The 16,504-nt window shown below is 37.6% G+C and overlaps 6 protein-coding genes across 9 annotated transcripts; 2 read left to right on the plus strand and 4 right to left on the minus strand.

The window, feature by feature from the left end:
* Positions 1–121: 121 nt before the first annotated feature.
* Positions 122–896, minus strand: L(2)37cg (RNA polymerases I and III subunit AC2 l(2)37Cg). Its single transcript, XM_070669920.1, has 3 exons — positions 759–896; positions 585–679; positions 122–492 (listed from the first exon to the last, which is right to left on the minus strand). Exons 1-3 carry the CDS (start codon positions 777–779, stop codon positions 285–287), a joined length of 324 nt encoding a protein of 107 aa, XP_070526021.1. The 5' UTR covers positions 780–896; the 3' UTR covers positions 122–284.
* On the plus strand, positions 819–2,158 carry Crif (growth arrest and DNA damage-inducible proteins-interacting protein CRIF). 2 transcript variants are annotated; one of them, XM_070669918.1, is made up of 3 exons: positions 819–947; positions 1,152–1,662; positions 1,750–2,158. In XM_070669918.1, exons 2-3 carry the CDS (start codon positions 1,181–1,183, stop codon positions 2,075–2,077), a joined length of 810 nt encoding a protein of 269 aa, XP_070526019.1. In that variant the 5' UTR covers positions 819–947; positions 1,152–1,180; the 3' UTR covers positions 2,078–2,158. The 2 variants fall into 2 exon arrangements, with proteins under 2 accessions (XP_070526019.1, XP_070526020.1); XM_070669919.1 differs by having other exon boundaries at positions 946–1,010.
* Positions 2,159–2,411: 253 nt separating this feature from the next.
* LOC139110267 (uncharacterized) lies at positions 2,412–7,110 on the minus strand. The gene is made up of 6 exons (XM_070669913.1): positions 6,739–7,110; positions 5,723–6,493; positions 5,183–5,450; positions 3,705–3,950; positions 3,376–3,626; positions 2,412–3,283 (listed from the first exon to the last, which is right to left on the minus strand). The coding sequence occupies exons 2-6, from the start codon at positions 6,450–6,452 to the stop codon at positions 3,078–3,080; spliced, it is 1,701 nt and encodes a 566-aa protein (XP_070526014.1). The 5' UTR covers positions 6,453–6,493; positions 6,739–7,110; the 3' UTR covers positions 2,412–3,077.
* A 1,044-nt stretch (positions 7,111–8,154) lies between these two features.
* LOC139110154 (protein ILRUN) lies at positions 8,155–10,519 on the plus strand. Its single transcript, XM_070669752.1, has 3 exons — positions 8,155–8,828; positions 9,507–9,853; positions 10,182–10,519. Exons 1-3 carry the CDS (start codon positions 8,671–8,673, stop codon positions 10,283–10,285), a joined length of 609 nt encoding a protein of 202 aa, XP_070525853.1. The 5' UTR covers positions 8,155–8,670; the 3' UTR covers positions 10,286–10,519.
* Ts (Thymidylate synthase) lies at positions 10,390–12,996 on the minus strand. Of its 2 annotated transcripts, XM_070669751.1 has the most exons (5): positions 12,740–12,996; positions 12,457–12,610; positions 12,057–12,320; positions 11,693–11,955; positions 10,390–11,605 (listed from the first exon to the last, which is right to left on the minus strand). In XM_070669751.1, the coding sequence occupies exons 2-5, from the start codon at positions 12,605–12,607 to the stop codon at positions 11,396–11,398; spliced, it is 888 nt and encodes a 295-aa protein (XP_070525852.1). In that variant the 5' UTR covers positions 12,608–12,610; positions 12,740–12,996; the 3' UTR covers positions 10,390–11,395. The 2 variants fall into 2 exon arrangements, with proteins under 2 accessions (XP_070525852.1, XP_070525851.1); XM_070669750.1 differs by having other exon boundaries at positions 10,390–11,955.
* A 98-nt stretch (positions 12,997–13,094) lies between these two features.
* On the minus strand, positions 13,095–16,457 carry LOC139110149 (transmembrane protein 184C). 2 transcript variants are annotated; one of them, XM_070669744.1, is made up of 7 exons: positions 16,317–16,457; positions 15,508–15,806; positions 15,388–15,424; positions 15,025–15,302; positions 14,748–14,954; positions 14,449–14,664; positions 13,095–14,291 (listed from the first exon to the last, which is right to left on the minus strand). In XM_070669744.1, the coding sequence occupies exons 2-7, from the start codon at positions 15,753–15,755 to the stop codon at positions 14,000–14,002; spliced, it is 1,278 nt and encodes a 425-aa protein (XP_070525845.1). In that variant the 5' UTR covers positions 15,756–15,806; positions 16,317–16,457; the 3' UTR covers positions 13,095–13,999. The 2 variants fall into 2 exon arrangements, with proteins under 2 accessions (XP_070525845.1, XP_070525846.1); XM_070669745.1 differs by lacking the exon at positions 16,317–16,457 and adding an exon at positions 16,106–16,244.
* Between the last annotated feature and the right edge of the window lie 47 nt (positions 16,458–16,504).

The raw sequence follows: 16,504 nt of genomic DNA on the forward strand, positions 1-16,504 counted from the left end.
TGTTTCGTTGAGTAAAAGAAAAATTAGCAAAAAATTTATTCGATCAATTTCAGCACATATATTGCAGGATCTTAATTTAATTATAATTTATCAATACCACTGATCGTAAGGATTACAACGATTAGAAAGGTATGTTTAATGTATTATATATATATACAAATTTATTTCAAACAATTTTTAATATTAATTCACTTTAAAAAAAAAACTTAAATTACACTCTTAATGTATACAATTTTAATTCTTATTTAATTAATTATATTGGAAATTTTAATGTTAAATAAGTGTTACGTAGTATTCGGGACGTCTTGTGAAGCTTTGTACTTTTCATAGGCTTCGTCGAACGTCTCTAGCGTGTGGTCGCACATTTTTTCAAGATCCTGGAGACCTCGTTTCAGCACGTCGATCACGTTTTCACCGGTTGTTTGAATATTCAAGTGCACTCTCTTCTCGGCTGGATGAGGTACAGTATGGCCACATATTTTCACGCTGGGACTACAGAAAAGATTAAAAAAGGCGTAAAAAAAAAAAAAGAAAGGTATTCCACAAATATAAATTACATTTGCAAACAATTAAACGTCGCGTACTATTCGCTTATTACAGAAACGAGTGCGTTTCCCAACGTGTGTCCCTCGTCGGCGAAGACGAAAGTCCCGTACGTCTCCGTCTGATTTCCAGGCAGCTGCAATTAAAGTCAACGATGAAATAATTATACATTTGGCTTATCGAGCGTGAATTATTGTTACTGGCTGTTGTATTACTCGTGAAAGACGTTTCTCCATCGTAGTGTTCACGTGGGTGTTTTAAATTGCTTTGATACTCTAACCTAAACTGTCCGACGAAAAGCCGCAGGCCGACGGTCGTCGGAGCTCGCAGAAACTGTTGAGATATATGTTACGTGTGACTGTGTGACCACGGCGCTAGACGGCGACGGCACGATCAGGTCAAATGTAAGTTATGTTAGGTTACGTTCCCGTAAACGAAATTATAATTTCTTTAGAAGTGTCTCGCACGTTCGTATTTGTCGTTTTCTATGAAAAAGACTAATAGCCAGATTTTTTTTTTTTTTTAATTTTTTTTTATTATTATTTATTAGTGCTCTTTTGTTTGAAATATTTTAATCACTTTAATTTAAACTTAACATTAATTTGTAGATTACATCAACGTTTCGTTAACGTTCCCGATGAGTCTGAAACGGATCTGCGATTTTATTATTCGGCGAAACGTGCGGTTTCAATGCATCGTGGCTGAGCGATGCTTTGCCACGGAGTCGGCGAAACCGAAGGATGAAATCGTTGATATAACTGCCGCTGACGAGAAGCCAATGTACCCCGAGATCCCAGACGATCCCGAGTTTCATAAAGAGCTTGCTAAAAAACAAAATAAATCTCGGCTCACTGAGGCACACAGGAATATACTTATGGGTGTGCGTCCTTATGAACAGCCTGTAGAATGGTATCACAAGACGGTGAGATACAAGAGACGTATGCTAGGCAGGTATGGATTAAAGAGTGTCGACGAGCCAGCTGGATTTGCATGGCCTCTTTTAAAAGAAGTTAAGGAATATCAAGATTATGAGAGAATTGCCTTCCCATTGTCCATTCAAGAGAGATGGAAGAAGCTGGAGGAAGAGAAACGGTTAAAGGCTGAAAAGATTCAAGCAAGGTATATTTTTATTTATTAAATTATCAGTATTAGATCTAAATTTACTTCGTTGGAGTATATGTACATTGATGTTTAATGTATTTGTAGGGAGGCTGAAATAACTGAGAAACTGGCAAAAATGAATCAATGGACAGCTGAATTAAATGCAAAAATTGCCAAGAAGGAAGCTGAGCTGGAGAATGCTAGAATACGTAAGGAAAAAATTGTAGAGGAGGTCAGAAAGCACTTTGGCTTCAAGATTTCTGTGCACGATGAGAAATTTAAAACAATGATGGCACAAAAAGAAAAGGAAGATAAAAAGAAAAAGAAGGAAGCCAAGAAACAGGCAAAGTTGGAAAAAATTACGAAACTAGCCGAAAAAATCAACGATCAGTCAAATGAAGAACAAGTTACCGAGTTGAAGAAACCTGAATAATAGTGATGTTTTTGTTCATGGAGTATAATATGAAATATTCTAATTATGTACAGCTAATAAATTTTTAATTCAACGCTTCTTTTTCAGGTGCAAATATTTCGATACTGAACATACCATGAATATGATTATACGATTTAATATTTTCCTTTACTATTTTATTTAATTTTTTTCTTTAACATTTTTATTTAATATTTTATTTAATTTAATCCTTTAATATTTTATTTAAGCAATCATCGTTATCATATTTCAGCGCGAGATATCGCGTAGTAAAATTGGCTATGATCAAAAGATATATCCAAATACTTTCCTTTGCTATACATTATTACAGAAGCGTATCTTTGTAAAAACTTTCCAACTTTGCATTTACTCCGACGGAAGTATAACATAAATCTCGGAGATAATATACACGTACGTAATAATAAATATCATACCCTTTTTTTTTTTTTTTTACTAATACAAAAACATTACACAGTTTCGCAAAAGACTAGAAGAAATTATTCTAATGCATATTGATAAATGACACTTTTTTTGAGACACTTAACAGGCACTCGTAATTACGCTGCTTATTTCAGATCTCACTCTGAGGGTCATGCTAACGTTCTTTTCTGATTACCACATATGAGGACTATTCAAACCGTCGAACTATATTTGAGAGAGACATGATTTTTCCATACTTGTACCACGCATCGTTATCCATTCATTAAGCATATCAATTAACTGGTTTAGTTAAGCTTCTAGCTAGTTTAGCTGCCACGTTAAATAAAATGATCGAACATTTCGCGTCATTGTGAAAATTTCTTAAACTAGATCAGCTCGCCATCGTACAATTTTCGTTATCCCAATCGCTATCGACAGGTGATTTTCTTTGCGAGTTTTCCTGCCCCGAGATGTCCCTCTCGGTTTCAGCAACGTCGCGAACGGGCCGGTCATTGTACGACCGCGCATTCTGTATTTGGAGTTCGTCGATCACAATAAAACGTACTTTATTGCTATCCGTATGTCAGGCGGACTGCAGCTGCGACGGCGATGTTAATTCGTAAAACTGAAAACTAAGCTCCTCGCCGAAAAGATTTTCCGATCCTATTATCTCGGGATCGACCACGTTTAATCCCAAGCTGTTCGGATTTAAATCCGTCACCAAATATCCCTCGCTCACGAGCCCGCATTCTTCGGCGACGACTTCCTTCGACACCGGGTTCAAAAAATCTACGAATTGTAATAATTTCACTTCGCCGGTATCGAATCGTATGTTTAATTCTTAAAAAAAAATATATTAAATTAATTCATGGTGTTCTTACCACTTTCCTTGAACGAACACTGAAGCTCTACTTCTTGTGTAGTTTGTTGGCTCTGCTGACACGTCTCAGCATCGTTGTTGGCCATCGTCATGGGAATTAAATACTGCACCTCCACCTCGCGTTTTATACCATTGAGTATTTGCTCAGCGGAATGCTCGAGTGTCACGGAATTTAATATACTGTCATTATCTTCATCGGAGTTCGGCTGTGCGATACTCGCCGTCGCAGCCTCGACTTCGTCTATGATGTCGCTATAACATTTAAACAGTTGTTCAGAAATGTGCCGAAATAATTTTGGCGAGCTTAGAAATTATATTTAATTTTTTTACTTAATAAGTTTGCTATTCCGAGACTCGTCATTGTCATTTTGCACTGTTTGCCGTGTTGTAGTATTCGATAGGCCGTTGATTGTCAACGGGCGAGGTCTGCAATCGCCACGATTCGCGATCGCCCAAAGATGACCTGCCCCGTGAGGTGCTTTGGATCCTTTCCTGAAGTGTGGATTTATCGAGAGGTTGTGCCGCACGGAGTTCTTCCAACGATCATCGTTGCTCTTGTAGTATGGAAAATGCTCGCTAAAATAACAAAAAAGTATCATGCACGTTCAATTTTAATTATACAGATTTATATTTAAGGTAATTTGTACTTTCATTTAAAATTAAAATTCTTTGTTTTATCTTTGATAATTATAATAGTACTTCCAGGAACTATTTGCCATGGGCAAATTGAAGAGAACGCGATTAGGGATATTACGCATAAAAGCTCACGGTAATTTACTACCCTACGAAACTAATTTCCTTCACCTGCTCGTAGCGATGTCACGGTGCGTTACGCACCCCCCCTTTGCGATTAATTTCAGTTTCGGTAAAGAATGAGAAACATTTGAGCCAAGGGTGCATTTGAAATGCTAAACGATGCATTTATTCGCATCGCTGAGCACGATAATCACGATGGACGCGCGTTGCCACTTATACTTTATTTAACAAACACGTTTTCAAATCGTCACGTATTGTGTGCAACCAGAACGATGACGATAAATATCATTATCCGTGATTTGAAACGCAGTTCTTTAAATAAGACATTTGAGGGATGACTCAATATTGTTATACATGAATCATAATTGATAAGATTTTGAATAATGCAAAAATCTTTTTATAATGAATAAAATTATTTCTAGGTTTGTCTTGGAGAGTCATTGGCAATATTTCTTTTAACTCGACTGGTTGAGCGGCCCTACGTGGAATCTGAATGATCTATATACGCCTTTTCCAAGGAGCTCGAACGGCGATCGAACAGGTGAAAGCACAGGAACAGTAAATTGTGCGCATTCGTGTTGAGGGCTGCAACGAAGGATAGCTGAAGGGTGAGGAGTTAGTACCAGGTGGTGCCAAGCAACGGGGGCAGTGGTACCACTGGGTACCATCTAGAAGTAGCCCACCCCCCCGGTCGGCCCACCCCTAATCAACGGACATGTTCGTAGAAAACCTTTCGCGCGTTTGGTACGTAACTAAGAAAGACACTGCGTACGTTTCGAATAAGGCTTGTAATTATTTTTCTCCCTTTCAGCTTTACGATTTACTTCTAAAATTATAAATTAAAAAAAAAAACAAAATTATGTAAGAAATATAAAAGTAAATTGAAAAGAATATTTTCTTATATTATTATATATTATAAAGAGCATTAAAGATTAATAAAAAAAAAATAAGGGGAAGTGCAAGAATTGTAATGCTATAATATCGGCAAGATATCGCTAGGAAATCTTTGATTAATAATAGTAATGCATAAATTCTTTTTTGTCGAGACTTACGAGATCCACTGATAAATCGCGGAGACAGTAAGCTCGCCTCTTTCTTGCAGCGCATGTTCTATCAATTCCGTGTAGGTGAAGGGTGGCTTTTTTGGCCCGTTGAAACGCGTAGACGAGAAATTCCGGCTGTCGATTCCGTTGGCAGGATAAGTTACTTGATTCGAGTCCTGTCGATATACCGATGAGTTTTCGTGACTGCCGTGTCCTCTCCTGACGTCGTTGGCATAATTGGAGCCGTGCGACCTTCCATTCGGTTTATTCTTATTGCCTGAAAATGCGCAATTACCCGTGAAACTACAGATTGTATTAACGAAACGTACACGCAGAAATTTTTCAGTAATATAATTAAAACAGCATTTTTTAAAATTATTATACCGATTGCCACCGTTTTGTTTAATATAAAGAGTAGCTATTTAAAATAATCGGCCAAAGAATTTAATTCTGACACCATAAAGCCTTTTTACTTTTCTTTTCTTTTTTTTTTTAATTTTAACATTCACAAAAAAATCAACCGTCTATTTCGTTTTGCACTTTTCTCACCACAATAATTATTCTTTGTTGCAGTAGGCCCCACGACGAATTTGTCATCCGCGGCTTCGATAAACGGGTCCAGTTTGAAGTCGAGCAGCCACGATAAATTACCGTTCTCTTGATCCTCAAATTGTTGTTGCTGCAATGATTGCTGCTGCGGATTGCCGCTCGTCCCCTTATTTTGCTGTCCGTTCAGATTGGTAAGCGAGATTACAGGGGTAGTAACCGGTTCCCAATAATTCGTCGACACTGCCGGTTGATAATTAATTTCTTCGACGGCGTAGGCTTCCGTGGGATGACGCTCGGTACAACCGGATGAAGTTGAGGATGACGACGACGACGAAGATGAAGAGGACGAGGTCACGAGGACATCCAGACTCTGCTGTTGCTCCAGCTCTGACATAGTCGTCCAGGTGCAGTTGGTGCCGTCCACCAGTAACACTTCCAAACGAGCCACTTGCGATTCCTCAATTGCTTCTTGAGCGGACATCGGTGAGAAAAGAGCCGTTGCATTGATGATTTCGTTCGATGTCGCTACCAATTCTATCGGCGTTTCCAATTCCTGCAGATAATGTTTGCGGCCTGTCTGGACTTCGTTGCAGAAGCTGTCAATGTCCAAGTCGTCGAAGACCTTTCGCTTCGAACTGTCAACATCCAGATCATCGAAGATCTTTCGCTTGGAGGAGCAGCATTGGCTCTCGGTGACCTCGCCCGTTGCTCCTGATGATGGTCCAATCATCCTGTCGATCTTCAAACTGTTTAGTATGAGCACAAGTTGTCCTGGAGAAAATTAACGAGGTAAGCGAGATAAACCAAAGCGAGAGCAAAATAAAATAAAGATAATAAAATTTGCGTTACACGGTGCACGGTTCAAAGAATTTTTTATTTGGCAAATAATTATTCTGCCTTTCGTTCTCAAAGCCAGTTTTGGGCTATAAGAAGAGCGTAATTAATGTCTCAAAGCGTTTCGCAAAAACGTGAATTAAAATTAAATCGTATTATCGATACCAAAACGCGTCTCCTACCTTGTCTCTTTTTCGCTTCTTCGATACTCGGATATTTTCCTCGTCCGTTTACCTCAAGCGGATTATGAATCGATGCGAGATCATTGTCGGAAACGAGGAAATGCACGACGGAAAGTTCTCTCGATCAGCTCGTACCTCGGTAAACGCCGTTATCCTGTCTCAGATACGCCCCGTCATACCGCGATTCCGCTCATCGGCTGCGAGTCCAGCCGATCCGTCAACACGTCGTTGCTGCGCGGACCACCGATTCCGAAATGGGCCGTTGTCCGATTATCTTGTTTCTTTCTTTTTTTTTTTCTTTCTCAAACCTCCCTGTCGCGAGATCGAGCGGAGTCGCGAGGAACGCGTCCCGTCACCGCTGTGTGAGCGCTTCTCATTTGTCTCGAACGTCGGCTGTCCCGCGCCGCGCGCGGCGCACATGCGCACCGCAACCGGATACACTCGCCACCAAAATTGTAGTTTCACCATTTGAGCCAATCGCATCTGCGCTGACTCCGTTGCAAGTCCAGCGATTGGGTCGACCGGACTGCCGAGCTATGAATGCAGGCGCAGTGCAGGTGCAATTGAGCTCTAAAATCTGTTTTCCGTACGTATTATTTTTTTATTACAGTATTTTGTTAATTAAATTATTATTTTTGTTTATTGCAAGAATCGCATATGAATAATTAAGATTCAATAAATTATTGATTAGAAATTTTGTTTTAAACAATTATATGGGTTAATCGGAATTTGATCGTAACGAATCTGGCTTAAAAATGTTTCAGAGATAACTTAAACTTATTAATTCATTAATTAATTAATTTCTCTTTCCCAAACAAGGAACGCACACTTGTTCATTCGCGGCGTGCTATTTTTTGTTCTCGACTGTACGCGTACGGTGGTATACGTGACACATTCGACGAATGTAAGCAGTATTACTTTTCTCGCATATATTTGCAACTTTGAGATAGTAAAGGAAGGCAATTAAAATATTTATTTTTAAACGATTTGTTTCTAACAAATTAGTAAAATGTAGGAATTTTTTTTCGGAGTCGTTTCGAAGATAAGTGTCACAGAAAAAAAAGAAGAGAAGGTTATGAAATCAAATAGGCATAGAACAATTAATTTTTAATCCCCGAAGTTTTTTGATATTAATTGAAATTAATGAATTATTAATTTATAGGAAAAGTTTCCATTGCAATGCTGCGACAAGGTCAAGGTAACGCGCACGATGACTTTTTGCACGGATTGTCGCGCGAAGAATCGATTTCTCGCGCAGAGTGTACCACGCAGGAACGGCGTAATGTCGGCGCGTTGAAAATTGAGCCTTTTAAAGAAGCCAAAGGGCATTTAAACTTCCAAAAGAAGCCCGGAAAGTGAAAAATCGCAATGGCGTTTGATCGCCTCCAACTTCTTACTGTGCGTTCGACCTTCCATATTCAATATCTGTTTAAGTGATGATTTTAAACATTCTAATGCTTTGTTAAAAGCGTGAGTTAACGTTAGTTGTCACGCTCGGATATATAAAATACGTAAATGTGAATAAGTGGTAGCTTTGAATCAAACGTATAAGGCCAGTGTAAAATGATAACGAATGTGATTGACAGATCGGCCTTTGAGACAAGCGAGGGGAAAAGGGAAACGGAAAGTTGTGCCTGTGTCTTCGTAGCGGGAAGGGAGAGGACGCCCCCGCCACGTAAGGCTCCAGAATTTGACGGCTCTGGACTGGGTAGCGCGGATAAGCAGTACGGATACGGGCTGAATGTCGCTCGAGAGAATGACATTTAAAATCCGTGGCTGAGGACACGACGCACGACAACACGGCGAAGAGGAGACGGAGGAGGGTGGAGGTAGACCGAACAGGGTTAACAGCACGTTGACAGTCTCAACAGCCCTGTCACATGGGGCATTGAATCGTATCGCCGTGCGAGGATTGTTCGTAAGACACCGATCATGGACCTCGACAACGATCTGGACCAGCACTTGCTGCATCAGTTCAGCTGTCTGGGCACCACGGACAAAGACGACCTGGTGAAGCAGCTGCAGAAGCTGCTGGCTGACAGTCACTTGAACGATAATACCGCCGCGTTTTTCCTTGACATGAACAATTGGTAAATGGATCGTCTCTTCCTCGCAGGGGACGCTTCCTGCTGCCCACGCACCTAACCTTGCTTCGCCATGTTTACCGACCCCCCGGGGATATTGGTTATTCTTCGGGCTTATAACTTTCTTTTTTCTATCTCTCTCTCTTCCTTTTTTTTTTTTTTTTTTACCCCTAATTTGACGCAATCAGTCGAAATTTTACATTGTATTTTTTTCCTTTGTCTCTTTGAAATATTATCTTGCTTTTAATTAATTTGTGTCATTGTCAGTTGTCCTATTTTAGATCTTATTGTACATTTGTTGATTTAGGCCACATAACTTGTTCATTTAACTGGCAATTTAAATGGCCTACATATGTATGGTTTTATATTTTGAGGACAAAGACAATAAGGTTATTTAAATAAGTGATGTAACATAAAAAGAAATTTTCGCCAGTAATTTCCTGCTGTGCACTAAAGCTTTCGACAGTAGCTTTTTAAAATTTTTTAATATGTAGATTTTGATAGAAAATAATATGTTACAGAGTAGTTATTATATCTAGAATGCCTTTGTACTTGTTTACAGATAAGAATAACGTTCTTTATATGTTAAGATAAACCAAATATAAAATTTTAACTTCTTGCTGCTTAAATTTATAAATAGAATTTTAACAGGATATTATTGTAACATAAATTATATATTTTTAGGAATTTGCAAGCGGCAATTTGCAGCTACATTGATTTTGGAAATCCCTTCAATACGCCGTGCATGACGTTGATATGTGATAGCACGATTGGCGAGGGTGAGGCAGTTCCACCCAACACGAACTTTCAGAAGTCATGGCGCGTTCAAAATAGTGGCACCGAAAAGTGGCCTGCTGGAATCCACTTACAGCATTCTAGCGGCGTGGAAATGGGCTGCCCACGGATACCCGTTCCACCGTTGGCTCCTAAAGAAACAACTGAATTGAGCGTAACGTTGAAAAGTCCAGCTGAGAACGGCGTCCATCAGAGTAAATGGAGAATGATGACGTCTAACGGTGTCTATTTTGGTGGTATGTTGTAAATTCTACTCGGCATTTTTATATCTAATATAAAATTATATAAAAAAAAAAGAATTAAGTATTTAAAAGAAATTTAGATTCTATAAATCGACCATGGACTAGGGAAGGCAATTTAATTTTATAAAAAATTGTATATTAATTAAGATTCTACACTTATTCATGATATTGACTTATCTTGTCGATATCTTTAACTGATAAGGTTAAATGTGCAGGAATATCTCCTTTCTGTGTTCTTTTATTATAAAACTCGTCGATGCTTTTTCTAAGTCGTTCCGATCAATTTAATGTAATTGTATTTTTCAATAATCTTTTTTTGCAGATGTTATTTGGGTGATTATAGCAGTGAGTGAATGCGGCACATTGGCGGTTACTCAACAGTTACATCAGTTAAGTACACAGTCTAATGACGTACAAATGTGCTAGCCTTTGACGTACAAAAGTCTCCCCTAAAAAAAATTACAGAATATTGTAAACAATGCTTCTCAAATTACTGTAAGAATCGACAATTGTTTCTAAATTTGTATAGATCGCTTTTTTCACAAAGGAGTTGTTACCGCTCTTGCACCTCGTAAAAAAAAAAAAATGAAAAAGAAAAAGGAAAAATTGCTATGTAGCAAAGAGATATACCATTAATAAATGATGCAATGGACTTGACCATACTCTTATCCCGATTAAAAATATTTTAGGAGACACTGAGCTAGTTAAAAAAAAAATGCATTTTAAAATATAATTCTAATAAAAGTTTTATCTGGATTTTTTATTAGAAATAATTGTTTGTTTATAGTGCAAGAACGATCATTTCCAATGTTTGTTCTTACTGATTTATATAAAAAGAAATATAGAATTTATACATATATATATATATACATAGAATTATAATAATTTTGTTATATTTAGAGAAGCTTCTTATATAAGGCCTTTTATGATCGTCTATACTTGTCGATCACATACAAAATTGATCAAAAAATTAAGTGTGTGTAATATAGAAGTTGGAAGTTGGAATAGAGCGTGTGCGATGATTTTTATTGAAGACTAATCGTGATAGGTATGCATGAAACATGCGATGGGTATGGAAGATATTGATCTACATTTAAGATACAGATTTATTGAAAATATAAATTTTCTTAGAAACTGGAGGTTAGTAAAATATACATACATACATACATTATATATTATATGTATGTATGTATGTATGCACATGTATACGTAGTTAGGGGGTTACAATATAAAATATATTCATCACTTTTATCGACCCACACACAGAAAATGAATCGAACTATTAGGGATAATTTTTTTACATCTCTCTTAAATCGAAAATAAAACTAATTGAAAGTACTATTAATTAATTGGTGTGAATATTGAATACTGATCGTAAATACTATAGTTCGTAGAAAGACTAGTTTCTAGCTAGTTGATTAATTAATTAAGTACTTTTAACAGAAAAATAACCCGCCCCGTTAACTACAAACGTTAAGTGAGAGCGAAACGTAAATTTAATCTTTTAAAAGATCGAATTTATTCAAGTGAGATAGCTCAGACAGCCATCTTCATGTAGATCTTGGGGTATGGCTTATAATTTATTAATTCGAAATCCTCAGCAGTGAAATCGTCGATATCTTTGACCTCTCTAACTATCTTTAATTTTGGAAATTCACGCGGCTCGCGTTTTATCTGTTCCTCGAGGGCGCTTATATGGTTGACGTAGACGTGACAGTCTCCCATTGTATGTACAAATTCCGCTGGCTGAAAATAAAAGATAATATAAAGTAGAATTAAAAAAATTGTCTGAAATCTCTGTGTGTGCCGAGCGAGTGTGTCTTCGATTCTTACTTTTAGTCCGGCAACGTGCGCGATCATATAAGTCAGCAAGGAATACGACGCTATGTTAAATGGCACTCCTAGACCCATGTCTGCGCTTCTTTGATAAAGTTGTGCGGACAACTCTCCATTGTTCACGTAAAACTGTACGAAAGCGTGACATGGGGGTAATGCCATCTTCGGAATGTCGACCGGATTCCAAGCTGACATTATGATACGCCTGTCGTCCGTAGAATGCCGTACTTTGTGGATAACTTCTTTCAATTGGTCTATTCCTATAATAAGAAAATATTACACGGTTAATTTTTAATTGCATTGTTTTTGTTTCAAATATATTAAAAATGAGATTCTTATCTAACATAATCTATCTTAGTACCTTGTCCTGAGTAATTTGTGTGCATGTCTTTGTATTCAGCACCGAAATGCCGCCACTGGAAGCCATAAACGGGTCCTAGATCACCTTCCTCTCTGTCAACCAAGCCACAAGAGTCTAAGAAAGCCCTTGAACCATTCTCATCCCAAATGTGAACACCTTTATCTGACAGCTCCTTGGAATTTGTCGATCCTTTAATAAACCACAGCAGTTCTTCAACCACTGCACGCCAGAACACCTTTTTAGTTGTCAGCAATGGAAAAACGCCTGCAACCAGTAAGTAAAATATTAGCAAAACGTTATAAAAAAAAAAAAAAAAAAAAAAATGCTTTACGATAAATTTACGAGTACAACTAATGTGCCTAGAAATTATTTATTTAAGCGTAGGAAAAAATTATAATACCGTCTCGTAAGCTGAATCGCATTTGCGTGCCGAAGATAGAATAGGTGTTGACGCCGGTGCGATTGCCTTTTTCCGCACCCGTCTTAATAATCTTCTCGATGAGCCGCAAATACTGACGCTCCTCGTGCTCTTCACTCGCTTTTTCATTCATTTTCTGTTGCACATTTTACATTATTATATGTTTAACATAATTATTATATAACGATACATAATATCAAATATAAAAAGTGCGATAAAACAGCAATCGTTAACTTTAATAAGAAAATGAAAAGCCAGAACGTACCTTTCGACTTCTGCTGCTTCAGGATTTTAATTTGAACTATATTCTCCGAGGTATTTTAATTAAATCGATAATTAACACATGTTCGAGCGCGGGAAAACATTGACTTATGGAGCACGCGTGTCAGTTGAAGCTAGAACACCATGAGTGCGTTCAGGGACTCGCTTTTCGTGCAATTTAGCAACTCGCCGAACGCACCCAATAGACACACGGAGTATTAATTGCTAATTCGTAAAACAGTGAAGAACGCGTAATAATTTGTTTTCTCTCGCGTGTAATTTTTACGAAAAAGAAACTTATTTCGGGAACAAAGTGGGAGCAAAGTTTTCTGTGAGGGACAACGCAAACGTACACAGCCTTTATTCCTTTTGGTATGGTGTAATCTTAAAATTAAATTTAAATTAATATACAGAGTGCGACATACACATTTTTTCGCGTGTCATACAAAGCTTGAAATAATAAAAAAAAGATTACAAGAGATTTCAAGAACGCTTAAGAGCCTCGTTCTTGCGGCCTTTGTTTCTTAAGAAAAGATAAGACACATTTGAAAGTGTGATAAAACGTACGTATGTGTTGGTCGTTCGAAGTATATACAAATATTATCGAATGGGATCACATTTCTTTCTACGTATACATATATATAAATGTATGTACAACGTATTTGGTACTATATCATTTGGTAACATAAAATGCACGAGTGCCTTTCGCAAAGTAAGAACGTAAAAAGCAAATTCGCGTTCTTCAAAAAATTTACCACACGTCGTATCAAATTCCTTAAATCGTAAATCGCACAGCGCACCAAGAGACATTCCGAGACTACTGGACATCTTTTTTTTTCTCTCCCTCTCTCGCAATTCTCGAGTCAATTTAAAATCGTTATTCAATAAATAGATAAATTATTTTAATTAATTACGGGTAAAATTTAAAACTCATCGGTTCAAGTCGAACTTGGAAAGAAAAATTCAAATATAGTAACAATTATAATTATTTTGACATTTTCGCTGATTATTTCCAATTGTGATTCACACGAACCCAATGATCTCGGGACACCTTATATACATTTCGACGCGATGTTCATATTACGGAGTAAATGACGATGATGATGATTTGTACAATTGTACAAATGGAAAACGGTGTTGCAAAACTATATACTTGTTTCCCCCCGCTTAGAGTTAATACTAAGGAGCGATATTCGTTGAAGTACACCAGTCTCATCGATTTGACCGAGTACCGTTCCCATATAGACGGATTCGAATGTATTAGCTACGTATTAATAGCATTGCAATCCATTGCGTTCACAGTCGCTTCTTCGGATTCCACGGATGGATTATTGTTCAGTCCGGCCTCGGTGTTATATCCTGAAAATGAAGAGGCAGGCGCACTTCTAGCTTGGGTTACCATCGCGCCCTCAGGTAGAAGCGATGTACGCTCCGTTGCGTTTCCCCACGTCTGCTGATATGCACCGCGTCCACGTATTCTACGGCTTAAGGATGATCCGACGACGCCCAAGTGTTCCTTTATGTCGTTGTGTACGTCAGAAACATCCCACATTGCTCTGTAAAGGTAAATTAAATATATTTCTTTTTTTCTGAAAAAATTACGATATAATTTCGGTGTCATCGAAAGCACATTTTACAAAATTAAAATATGTACGTTTTAATTGATTTAAAAGTGTGCTTTATGAATTTCTTAAAATTTATTATTTTATTCACCTAAATGCATCCCACCACGCTTGACCCTGTGCCAAATTGACAAACGGTTTGTAGGAGAAGCTATAATGATGCGCCACCGCGGCTAAAAACATCTCTATGCAAATTAGGAAATCCTGCAATTTGGACGATATATTTCTGATGACGTCTGAGTTTGCCGTATGAAAAATACTCGATATAACATCGAAATACACCAAGAGAGCTACTATCACTCCTTGACTGTAAATAAAGAACATAATTTTTTTTTGTTTTATCTTATTATACAATTTTTTTAATTAGTTTAATATTACAGCAATACTTACAAAAATGAAAAGAACACGACAGCTTTAATGCATAAAAATTTTCCAATTGGCTTCATTGGTTTCAAGGCCTCTACGTTGGCACGATAAAACAGTACCAAACAGTACATGGCAACGAATTGTGACAAATTGTTTACAGCTATCATATATGGAAAAGCGACATCTCCCTTAAATTCGCCTTCTCCGTAGACTCCATTTAATTCGCATATGCTACAAAGGTATAAAAACATGTATTTAAACCCTTTAAAACATAATAGTATAAAATAATTTTTATTCTTACAATGATATTAAAGTTGATATAGGCCTAACAGCTGTGTATTGTAAAATTCCATGCTTGCACATATGTACAAATTCTCTGCCCATCTCCCAATCTGGAAGGCAGCATAAAGGAAACATGTGATGCACCTGAGGAGAGATCTCCAGTCTGTGCTCCAACTGGTGGTCAGCATCAAGATAGGCTAATAGGTACATCATGAAATTATATATTACATAAGCCTCATAGCATTCTCTCAAACTGTCTACGTATATACTTCCTTCAGGATATACCAAACCTAGCCACTGAACAAACAGTAAATGTTCATTAAACATTTATATAAATATTTGTGAATTTTTTATATGTAAAAAAATTATAACTTATTCTTACCGCGTTTACTGCATAAATTGGTACCATCCATAGTATCCTAAAAAAAAAAATTTTTAATTGAATAAGACTATTAAAGTTAAATTTATAATTTTTTTTTTTTTTTATTAAGAGACAGCTTACCTTATTATGTATTTTTGCAATCTAGGTTGGGTGTAATATATCATGTGCTGGACAATCTCATAAAAGGCAATAGGCAATGCCAACAAAACGAAAGCACCACCCACCAGTGCACCCTGATCTTCCTTTTTAAAGCCATTCTTGATGGAATTGACTAGTAAGATTGGTACAAGTATGACAATAAGCAGTGCATATAGGCAGGTCAATACAGGCAATATCCATAATCTCCAGCGTCGGCAGATTGAAGCCATCACTCTTTTTGAATGCTTTGAATTTCGTCACATCATAACTTCAAGCTGCAACTGCATTCAATTTTGAAAAGTGTGAATGGTAATTGCAAACTAAATTATACAGTGATACTTAAAATCATACTGCCAGCAGAATTTAACAGTAGATTGCTAGCAAAAATTAAATAAAATCTATCAAATGCTAAAATGTTTGAGAGAATAGAAAAAAATACTAATGAATAGTTATAATAAGTCGAACTATATAAGATTGAGGTTAATCTGCTGACAGAAGTCGACACAAATACGTTGCGTCGAAGTGTGAAAACTTTCTACTACAAAGTTATCTATTATTCAGCCATAATTACAAAATTTACTTGTAGAAAAACGGAATGTGCAATGCTTCGTTGTGGTATCTCGTCTGTTAATTTAGCAAAAAACTCTGTGCACTTTTGCACACGAAAAAAAAATAGCGTCAGAGAGGGGGAATGAATCAGCTGAGTGACAGCGTAGGTGCGAGCTTTCTCTCAACGCTTTTAGTGCCCCGCGTCGTTGCCGCGAGTATGAGGTGCGCTGTGGACGGCTTACCGTTTCGCAACGACGACGACGACGTAGGATCGACGTCCCGTCGGCGGCCGTCGAGTGCCGTAAACGTCACCGGCAGTGGTGCCCGGCCACCGCCGGCCCGATACGCCGAAGGATCACACACCGCACGCACCTCGTCGCGAGTATGCTAATTTGACATCTCGCGACACTTCGCACGGCCATCGGAAAAC

This window comes from Cardiocondyla obscurior, linkage group LG19 (genome assembly GCF_019399895.1).
Source record: "Cardiocondyla obscurior isolate alpha-2009 linkage group LG19, Cobs3.1, whole genome shotgun sequence".
NCBI classification, from domain to species: domain Eukaryota; kingdom Metazoa; phylum Arthropoda; class Insecta; order Hymenoptera; family Formicidae; genus Cardiocondyla; species Cardiocondyla obscurior.

Excerpts from the sequence above, each read along its gene's own strand:
- Crif (XM_070669918.1), top strand. The coding sequence starts at position 1,181 with ATGAGTCTGAAACGGATCTGCGATTTTATTATTCGGCGAAACGTGCGG. Across the intron at positions 1,663-1,749 it reads GCTGAAAAGATTCAAGCAAG|GGAGGCTGAAATAACTGAGA; the intron begins GTATATTTTTAT and ends ATGTATTTGTAG.
- LOC139110154 (XM_070669752.1), top strand. The coding sequence starts at position 8,671 with ATGGACCTCGACAACGATCTGGACCAGCACTTGCTGCATCAGTTCAGC. Across the intron at positions 8,829-9,506 it reads TTCCTTGACATGAACAATTG|GAATTTGCAAGCGGCAATTT; the intron begins GTAAATGGATCG and ends ATATATTTTTAG. Across the intron at positions 9,854-10,181 it reads TAACGGTGTCTATTTTGGTG|ATGTTATTTGGGTGATTATA; the intron begins GTATGTTGTAAA and ends CTTTTTTTGCAG.
- LOC139110149 (XM_070669744.1), bottom strand. The coding sequence starts at position 15,755 with ATGGCTTCAATCTGCCGACGCTGGAGATTATGGATATTGCCTGTATTG. Across the intron at positions 15,303-15,387 it reads CAATTTATGCAGTAAACGCG|TGGCTAGGTTTGGTATATCC; the intron begins GTAAGAATAAGT and ends CTGTTTGTTCAG. Across the intron at positions 14,955-15,024 it reads ATATCAACTTTAATATCATT|CATATGCGAATTAAATGGAG; the intron begins GTAAGAATAAAA and ends ATACCTTTGTAG.
- Ts (XM_070669750.1), bottom strand. The coding sequence starts at position 12,607 with ATGAATGAAAAAGCGAGTGAAGAGCACGAGGAGCGTCAGTATTTGCGG. Across the intron at positions 12,321-12,456 it reads GCGATTCAGCTTACGAGACG|GCGTTTTTCCATTGCTGACA; the intron begins GTATTATAATTT and ends TACTGGTTGCAG. Across the intron at positions 11,956-12,056 it reads CACAAATTACTCAGGACAAG|GAATAGACCAATTGAAAGAA; the intron begins GTACTAAGATAG and ends TTCTTATTATAG.
- LOC139110267 (XM_070669913.1), bottom strand. The coding sequence starts at position 6,452 with ATGATTGGACCATCATCAGGAGCAACGGGCGAGGTCACCGAGAGCCAA. Across the intron at positions 3,951-5,182 it reads GCGATTTATCAGTGGATCTC|CGAGCATTTTCCATACTACA; the intron begins GTAAGTCTCGAC and ends TTGTTATTTTAG. Across the intron at positions 3,284-3,375 it reads GTGTTCGTTCAAGGAAAGTG|ATTTTTTGAACCCGGTGTCG; the intron begins GTAAGAACACCA and ends TACAATTCGTAG.